General features: G+C 49.0%; 1 protein-coding gene across 1 annotated transcript in view; it reads left to right on the forward strand.

The window, feature by feature from the left end:
- The window catches only part of tg (thyroglobulin), a 29,592-nt gene extending 21,126 nt beyond the window's left edge, over nt 1–8,466 (forward strand). The window contains exons 31-49 of the mRNA XM_069143797.1: nt 1–53; nt 185–361; nt 473–587; nt 681–760; nt 1,251–1,397; nt 2,141–2,206; nt 2,358–2,492; nt 2,578–2,760; nt 2,844–3,048; nt 3,208–3,295; nt 3,539–3,689; nt 3,977–4,182; nt 4,289–4,462; nt 4,602–4,742; nt 4,811–4,998; nt 5,064–5,168; nt 7,521–7,661; nt 7,876–8,057; nt 8,263–8,466. The exon at nt 1–53 is cut by the window's left edge and continues 85 nt beyond it. Of these exons, the coding sequence (XP_068999898.1) occupies nt 1–53; nt 185–361; nt 473–587; nt 681–760; nt 1,251–1,397; nt 2,141–2,206; nt 2,358–2,492; nt 2,578–2,760; nt 2,844–3,048; nt 3,208–3,295; nt 3,539–3,689; nt 3,977–4,182; nt 4,289–4,462; nt 4,602–4,742; nt 4,811–4,998; nt 5,064–5,168; nt 7,521–7,661; nt 7,876–8,057; nt 8,263–8,363 (2,638 nt within the window). The 3' untranslated portion in view covers nt 8,364–8,466. The remainder of the gene's footprint in view (nt 54–184; nt 362–472; nt 588–680; nt 761–1,250; nt 1,398–2,140; nt 2,207–2,357; nt 2,493–2,577; nt 2,761–2,843; nt 3,049–3,207; nt 3,296–3,538; nt 3,690–3,976; nt 4,183–4,288; nt 4,463–4,601; nt 4,743–4,810; nt 4,999–5,063; nt 5,169–7,520; nt 7,662–7,875; nt 8,058–8,262) is intronic.
- Nucleotides 8,467–9,476: the final 1,010 nt, after the last annotated feature.

Raw genomic sequence — 9,476 nt, forward strand, 5'->3', positions numbered from 1 at the left:
GCTCAACAGCAACAGCTACAACTCCCAGCAGGCACTGCTGTGGTGTCTGACACGTACGTACACAAGCTCGTCTGTTTCAGGTTGTTTGATATTGTGTATCTGTGTGTGTTTCAGGTTGTGTGTGTTTGATGTTGTGTGTGTTTGATGTTGTGTGTGTTTGATGTTGTGTATCTGTATGTTTCAGGTTGTGATGCGGAGCCTCTCTGCTCGATGGCTGACCTCAGAGACGATGACTCAGCCGGTTTCTTCGGCTGCTCATTGTTTCCCGACAGCAGCGTCTGCGGCGCGTACGACAAACCTCTGAGAGGAGCCTGCCGCCCCCTGCTGGACAGAGCGCCCAACAACACCTACAGCAAGAAGGGTGAAGAGAGCAGCGACGGGACGGCACACAGAGCAGCGCTGTCAGAGGTTTAACTGTGTGTGTGTGTGTGTGTGTGTGTGTGTGTGTGTGTGTGTGTGTGTGTGTGTGTAGTGGACCTGTCTGGACCGGTGAAGAGTTTCTATGAGCGAGTTTCCTTCGAGAAGATGGTTTCTTACTCTGTCCGCAGCCGAGTCAGCCTGAAAGCAAACACGCCGCTGTCTGAAGGGTACCATGAGATTCTGGTTGTTGTTTTTGTTGTCGTTATTATTGTTACTCTCTCTGTGTGACAGCTCTCACCCGTCCGTCTGTGTGTGTTCAGGTTCATGTTGTGTGAGCGGCGCTGTGATGAGGATCCTTGTTGCCGTGGTATCGGCTTCGTCCGTGACACCAAATCATCAGGTATCCATGGTTACTGTCATATTCACGAATCACGACTGTTTGCTGTCCTGGCTCCTAAATGGTAGACTGAGCTCCTCAACAACATCAGGGCAGAAACTCTGAACATCTTCCACCACAAACTAAAAACACACCTCTTCAGACTTTACCTTGAACAGTAGAACTTTAGTATCTTAAAATAGAACTTACTGATAGAACTTTGTAGTTTGGCTTTCTGGAAGAAATTATATTTTCTTGATTCTTGTTGTTCTGGTTTTGAACCCTCATGGTTGAAATTAACTTATTGTAAGTCACTTTGGAAAAAAGAGTCAGATAAATGAAATGTAATGTAATATATTCGTCTTGACGTCCAACTCTGGACCTGTTTCTTGGTTCATCCTCTTGGTGTCCTCAACCAGGATGAGACTCAAACAGGGACACACATATCCATGGAAACACATTCAGTCACTGTATGTGTGTGTGTGTGTGTGTGTGTGTGTGTGTGTGTGTCCAGGGGACTCGGACCTGGTGTGTCTGGCTCTGATCAGTCTTGGGGTTCAGACCTGCAGTGAAGACGACAAGACGTCCTGGAGGACTCAGGACTGCAGGCCGTCTGCAGTGAAAACCTCACCGGACCCCCTCGGCTGGTACCTGAAACCTGGTCAGTAGTTATACTGCTGTAGGTCTGTAGTTATACTGCTGTAGGTCTGTAGTTATGCTGCTGTAGGTCTGTAGTTATGCTGCTGTAGGTCTGTAGTTATACTGCTGTAGGTCTGTAGTTATACTGCTGTAGGTCTGTAGTTATGCTGCTGTAGGTCTGTAGTTATACTGCTGTAGGTCTGTAGTTATGCTGCTGTAGGTCTGTAGTTATGCTGCTGTAGGTCTGTATTTATGCTGCTGTAGGTCTGTAGTTATACTGCTGTAGGTCTGTAGTTATACTGCTGTAGGTCTGTAGTTATACTGCTGTAGGTCTGTATTTATGCTGCTGTAGGTCTGTAGTTATACTGCTGTAGGTCAGTAGTTATGCTGCTGTAGGTCTGTAGTTATGCTGCTGTAGGTCTGTAGTTATGCTGCTGTAGGTCTGTAGTTATGCTGCTGTAGGTCTGTAGTTATACTGCTGTAGGTCTGTAGTTATGCTGCTGTAGGTCTGTAGTTATACTGCTGTAGGTCTGTAGTTATGCTGCTGTAGGTCTGTAGTTATGCTGCTGTAGGTCAGTAGTTATGCTGCTGTAGGTCTGTAGTTATACTGCTGTAGGTCTGTAGTTATACTGCTGTAGGTCTGTAGTTATACTGCTGTAGGTCTGTAGTTATACTGCTGTAGGTCTGTAGTTATGCTGCTGTAGGTCTGTAGTTATGCTGCTGTAGGTCTGTAGTTATACTGCTGTGACCGGTTTGTGTTTTCAGTCAATCAGTGGACTTCATCTCCTGCTCTCTGTCCTCCATTCAGCCTGCCGCCAACCAGGAACAATGGTAAGACTGTGACCTCACTAATACTACCGCTAATGCTACTACTGTAATACTACCACTACTTCTACTACTACACATACTACCCTGTGTACAAGTATTCCTGGAACTCGTTTTGCTGTCGTACTACCCTGTGACTGTGACTCTTGTGTCTCAGTGTCAGAGGACGAGTGGCGCTTCCTGTCTGACTCCTCCCTCCTCATCGACCCCTCCCTCTCTACATATGACGTCATCCATGTGAGCCGTGACATTGCCACTGACCGAGACAAGACCAGGGACTGGTGTCTCCATGGTAACCACAGCTGCGCCTCTTGTCCTTTATATCGTTGATTGTTGTTGTATTGATTAGGTTCACTGACTCTTCTGTTTCCTGTCAGCTTGCCAGGAGGCGGAGTCTTGTGTTGCCATGTCACTGAGGGAGGCAGAGTCAGCCACTCGCTGCATCCTCTACCCCGACACCACCACCTGTGGGCTGATCTCCGCCCCTGGCTCCTCCAGTCCCGCCTCCTCCTGCCGACTGGTTGTCAAAGAGCCCGCCCCCCAGGTCTACCTGAGGAGAGGTTAGGCAACCGACCAATCACAGTGTAGAGAAGAGTCAGAGAAGAACAGCGCTGTCACTCACATCTGTTTTTAATCTCCTCAGAGCGGTTGCCATCGGTTACATCCGTCTCCATCCCGGGTCATGGGCTTGTGCAGGGCGTTGCCGTGGAAACAGCATGGGGATCTGACAGGAGGACGGTCATTCAGTTCCTCGGAGTCCCATACGCACGTCCACCAATAGGATCACTCCGCTTTGAAGCAGCTCAGCCGTTTGATTGGACGGGAACCTGGGACGCCACCAAACCCCGGTAACGAGCCGTCTGAGTCACCTACCTGTCTCACAACCAGCTCACCTGTAGCACACCTGTCCTTACACACATAATGATGATAATAATACAAATAATAATAATAATATTATATGGAGAACGTCCTGACGTGTGTGTGACCTGTCCCCGTCCGTCCTTCAGTCCCAGCTGTGTCCAGCCCGGTGACGCTGAGTCAGCAGCCTCCAGTGAGGACTGTCTCTACCTGAACATCTTTCGTCCTGCTGCTCAGGTGAGCTTCTTTGTTGTGTTTGTTTAAATGTCTGTTCGCTGTTTCTTTACGTCCTAAATGAGGCTCTGAGCCTGAAAACATTCTAAATATTCTGTAAATTAAAGCTTTTAAATCATAATTCACTATTATACATCAGTGTCCTCAACTGGCCTGTAAACGTGTGTGTGTGTGTGTGTGTGTGTGTGTGTGTGTGTGTGTGTGTGTGTTTATCTGTGTGTGTGTGTGTGTGTGTGTGTTTGTCAGAGAGGGCGTGTCCCAGTCCTCCTGTTCTTCTTCAACCCCTCGGCCAATCAGAGCCCAGGACTGTTGGATGGCTCCGCCCTCGCTGCTGTAGGAAATATCGTCGTGGTGACGGCCAGTTACCGAACTGCAGCTCTGGGATTCCTGAGCACAGGTACACACACACACATGCACACACACACACACACACACACACACACACACACACACACACACACACACACACACACACACACACACACACACAAACACACGCAAGCACACAAAAACACACAGATACACACACACGCGCACACACACACACACACAGATAAACACACAAAAACACACACACACACACAGATAAACACACACACACACACACACACACACACACACGTACACGCACACGCACACACACACATTAAATGATTCGCCCTTACCCAGTAGCCCTCTCTCCAGGTGTGTCTGGTCTCCGTGGTAACTACGGCTTGTCAGACCAGGAGGCGGTGCTTCGTTGGGTAAACGCCCACATCTCCCTGGTGGGCGGAGACAACAGGAGAGTGACTGTTGGGGCGGAGCGTCATGGTGCTGACATCACCAGCCTTAATCTGCTCTCCACCCTCCCCTCCTCCTCCCCTCCTCTGTTCCAGCGGATGATGCTGATGGTGATGACCTCCTCTCAGTAACAATATTGATCTACAACAGGAAGTTAAGATGTTAAAGAGGACATGTTACCGTGGTAACCTCCTCTTCCTCCTCCTCCTCCTGCAGGGCGGCTCAGTGTTCTCTCCATCACTGCTCCACCTTCCCTCCTCCTCCAGACAACAGGCAGTTAATCTGGCCCGAGAGCTTGGCTGCGTGACCTCTGACCCCATTGATGACGACAAGATGGCCGTCTGCCTTAGAACGACGCCCGTTCAGGATCTGAACGCTGCTCAGACCAAAGTAAGGTTCTACCTGTTCTACCTGTTCTATCTGTTCCTGTTCTACCTGGTCTACCTGGTCTACCTGTTCTATCTGTTCCTGTTCTACCTGTTCTACCTGATCTACCTGTTCTACCTGTTCTACCTGTTCTGTGTTCCAGCTGTTGGCGGTCTCCGGTCCCTTCCAGTCCTGGTCTCCGGTCCGTGAGTCCGTGTCTCTGTCCTCATCCTTCCACAGAGTCGACCTCCTGCTGGGAACATCGGAGTACGACGGCCTGATTGGCCGAGCTCGCAAGATAAAGGTCAGAGGTCACTGCGCAGGTTAGTGCCAACTGGCAGAGGAACAGTCACCTAGCTTCTTCTTGTTCAGGACTTCGAGGCTCTGCGGGGTCGGGCTGACGGGAAGACGGCATTCTACGAGGCGCTGAGCCGCTCGCTGGGTGGAGCCTCAGGAAACGAGCTGCTGAAGGAGGCGGCGGCCTGGTTCTACTCTCTGGACCACAGCCCGTCTGCTGCAGGATACAACCTGTTCTCCAGAGCACTGGACAACGCTACCAGGTGGGAGGAGCTTAGATCACAGGACTGAACAGGTGGACATTGTTTAACATCTTCCTCTCTTGCAGGGACCTCTTCATCATCTGCCCCACGCTGCGCATGGCTAGCCACTGGGCTAACAGCAACGCTAACGTCTTCCTGTACCACCAACCAGCCTCCAGCGCTTACAGCAGGTACACATGCTACATGATAACAGGGGCTAATGATACTAACAGGCAGCTAATTTGTTTCCCCAACAACAAGCCGTGGATCACCAGTGACCTGAAGGTGCTTCTTAATAAGAAGAAAGCAGCCTTCAGGTCTGGAGACAGGGAGGAGCTCAGGAGAGTGCAGCGCCACCTGAAGGAGAAGCTCAGGGAGTGCAAGGACTCCTACAGGAGGAAGCTGGAGGCAAAACTCCAGCAGGACAACTTGAGGGAGGTGTGGACCGGTATGAAGGAGATTACTGGGTTCAAGGGGAGAGAGAGACAACCAGGGGGAACCTGGAGAGGAACAACCAGGGGGAACCTGGAGAGGAACAATCAGGGGGAACCTGGAGAGGAACAACCAGGTGGAACCTGGAGAGGAACAATCAGGGGGAACCTGGAGAGAAACAACCAGGGGGAACCTGGAGAGGAACAATCAGCTCAACTGTTTCTTCAACAGGTTTAGTTCACCACCCTCATCTGTCTCCTCCACACCTTACACCTCCCAAACACCTCTGCTGCCTCCCCCCTCCCTCCTCTGTCCCACCTGGTGAGCTTCATGGACACAGAGTCCTCAACTCCAAAGGGCTCTTCCTCCATTGACACCATGACCCCCCCCCCCCCCCCCCCCACCCTCCTCTCTGTGACGACTGGCCAGGTTAGGAAACAGCTGGAGAGACTCCACCAGCGCAAGGCTGCAGGACCTGACGACATCGGCCCCGTGGTCCTGAAGACCTGCGCCGTCCAGCTGGCTGAGGTCCTACAACACCTCTTCAACCTGAGCCTGAAGCAGGAGGAGGTCCCGGTGCTGTGGAAGACGTCCTGCCTGGTTCCAGTCCCCAAGAAAACGACTCCATCTGGCCTCAACGACTACCGACCGGTTGCCCTCACATCTCATGTGATGAAGGTGCTGGAGAGGCTGGTCTTGGCCCACCTCAGGTCTCTGGTGAAATCTTCTCTGGACCTTCTACAATTTGCGTACCAGCCTCATGTGGGAGTGGACGACGCCATCATCTACCTGCTGCAACGAGCTCAGTCTCACCTGGACGGAACCGGTGACTCTGTGAGAATCACTTTCTTTGATTTCTCCAGTGCATTCAACACCATCCAACCACTGCTGCTGAGGGAGTCAGTGGACGGTGTATAAGGGATGGACGGGAGGAGGAGTCAGTGGACGGTGTACAAGGGATGGACGGGAGGAGGAGTACAGGGCAGTAGTGGAGGACTTTGTGGAGTGGGCTGGTAGAAATCACCTGCTCCTGAACGTGGCCAAGACCAGAGAGATGGTGGTCGACTTCAGGAGGAAGACGACGGCTCCACAACCGCTGAGAGTTCTGGGAGAGGAGGTGGACATGGTGGAGGAGTACAAGTACCTGGTGTCTCCATGACAACAGACTGAACTGGAAGACCAACATCAACGCTGTCTACAAAAAGGTGATGAGTCGACTCTTTTTCTTGAGGAAACTTCGATCCTTCAATGTGTGCAGCGAGATGTTGGAGATGTTCTACCATCTGTTGTGGCCAGTGAACTGTACTTCTAGTAGTCTGCTGGGGGAGCAGCATTGGAGCCGGAGACACCAACAGACTTAACAAACTGGTGAAGAAGGCCGGCTCCATCATTGGCTGTAAACTGGACAGTCTGGAAAAGGTGGTGGAGAGGAGGACGCTGAACAAACTATTATCCATATTGGATAATCCTGACCACCCTCTCCACCACCTGCTGCAGGGACAGAGGAGGACGTTCTCCAAAAGACTCCTCCAGCTGCTGTCACAAGGACAGATACAGGAGATCATTCCTGATACAGGAGATCATTCCTGATACAGGAGATCATTCCAGATACAGGAGATCATTCCTGATACAGGAGATCATTCCTGATACAGGAGATCATTCCTGATACAGGAGATCATTCCTGCCGACCGCAATAAGACTGTACAATAACTCACCTCTGGCAAAATCCATCACACAACAATAATACTGTTGACTGTGTTCTTGTTTGTTTAAATCTTTGCACTATTGTTCAGTTAGTTTTAATTTAATTTAATTATTCTATTTTATTGTGTATACTGTGCATTTTTATATTTAATATTTTACTGTTGTTTTATTTCTTTCCTGTACCTATAATGCTGCTGTAGCAAAAAAAAAATTCCCCTTGTGGGATTAATAAAGTAACTATCTATCTATCTATCTATCTATCTATCTATCTATCTATCTATCTATCTATCTATCTATCTATCTATCTATCTATCTATCTATCTATCTATCTATCTATCTGTACTACAGTAGAACCCAGTGGAACCAGTAGAATCCAGTAGAACGTCACTGTGTCTCTGATCCAACAGGGCCGATGTGTTGGTTCCTCTGGACGTTCAGTTCCTATTCGGGACTCCTCATCATCCAATGAGCTCTCAGCGTTTCACCCCCGTTGACCGACGCCTCTCTCTGGCTATGATGACCTTCGTCTCCAGCTTTGTCCGGACCGGGTCAGATCAATACTCACACTGAACACCGATCAGCTGTATTGATCAGCTGTATTTATCAGCTGTATTGATCAGCTGTATTTATCAGCTGTATTGATCAGCTGTATTGATCAGATGTATTGAGCACCGATCAGCTGTATTGATCAGCTGTATTGATCACCGATCATCTGCATCAGGACAATCTCACAGCTCATTTCTCTTTTTTTTTTTTTTTCAGGAACCCGAACCCGTCCCGTGTGTGGGCAGAGTCAGCTCTGCCCCACTGGCAGCCCGTCCTTTCCTCTGAAGCCCCGCCCACTTATCTGCAGCTAAACCCCGCCCTCCACCATCAGAAGGGTCTGAGTCAGAATGCCTGCTCCTTCTGGGACCAACTGGGAGGCCGACTGATGAGAGTGACAGGTGACAGAACGTTCTACTGTGTTCTACTATGTTCTGCTGGTTCTACTGGCATCTACTGGTCTACTGTTTTACTGGGTTCTACTGGCTTTTACTGTTCTACTGGTTCTATTGTGTTCTACTGTTCTACTGGGTTCTACAGTATTTTACTTTGACAGTAGAACAAGATTCTGTTTGACTCGACTAAGCCACTCTGACTGTTTTACAGGTGAGTTGGGGGCGGAGCCTGTCCAGCCGGTGTTGACCTCTGACCTCCCAGTGGCTGCTCCATCCAGCCAATCACAGACAGAGAAGGACACCTACAGCTAAACAGATGACGTCATTGCCTCCTCAAATGATATCACACTGCTTCATCACCCATAATTCAGTTTGTTTCTGTTAATCGATTGTGTTCCTAATCAATAAAAAGCATCTGAACGTCATCTGTTCGTCTCTGACTGTCAAAAAGTTCTTCACTCCAACCAGTCAGGGGTTCCTTCACAATAAAGGTCCTCAACAGAAGCTCTGCTCTAGACTTTCAAAAGAACACTGCAACAACAAGAACTCCATTTACAGATAAACAAGCTGGACTTTCAAAGTAAAAGTTTGATGTCTTGGTGAGTCTAGAAGAGTTTCCCCCCTTTTATTGTGAAGTTTTGAAGTGAAGTTTCATTTCTTATCTTATTTTTGAATGAATATTGCAAATGTTTCTGAGAACTGAATATACAATACACAATTAAAAACATGTTTGTTTGTTTTTTAATAAAAACCTAATTTATAAATTAATTAAAGAAAAACAAAACTATAAATTTTAAACACTTGTGCGTTAAAAGATATTTCTCTAGAAGAGTCTCTGGAGGCTGAAGAAAGCTAATGGTGACAGATTCAGCTCTGAGGGACGGACTTTAATAACTCCTGATGATACTATAAAAAACAATAGTAATAACAATAATAATAATAAAAATACAATAGGGCTTTCGCACCGATTCTCGGTGCTCGGGCCCTAATTAAAACTGCAAGCAGTGATGTACGGGCCCTCGCACTCCGGCGCGCCGCCTCCCCGAAGCCGTCTCCCCGACGTGCAGCGCGCGAGGGACCGCGTATCCCCGCTTAAAGTTGCTATTTTTGACTCGTTTCCTGTCTCCAGCAGGGGGCGCTGGCGATCCGTTTGGCCACGCCCACTCGCAAAACACATCAGATGTATCATCTCACCATGCTGGATGTATGTGCCGCATCGTCACGGCGACGCCCATCGACAAAGTCAAACGAATGTCTCAATATTTCATCAACTACATGTTTAGGTTATTGTGACCCGACTTTACGTTCATGTGATCAACCAGCTCGACGTAGAATGTGAACGTATGAAAGTGTCATTTCCAGTGGCCAACAGGGGGCGCTATGACTATGAGCGAATATTCCCCCACAGGGGTCTTCAGGGCGGGG

The sequence above is a fragment of the Embiotoca jacksoni genome, unplaced genomic scaffold, assembly GCF_022577435.1.
Source record: "Embiotoca jacksoni isolate LCO1_2020_lvr unplaced genomic scaffold, fEmbJac1.0.p SCAF_114, whole genome shotgun sequence".
Taxonomy (NCBI): Eukaryota; Metazoa; Chordata; class Actinopteri; family Embiotocidae; genus Embiotoca; species Embiotoca jacksoni.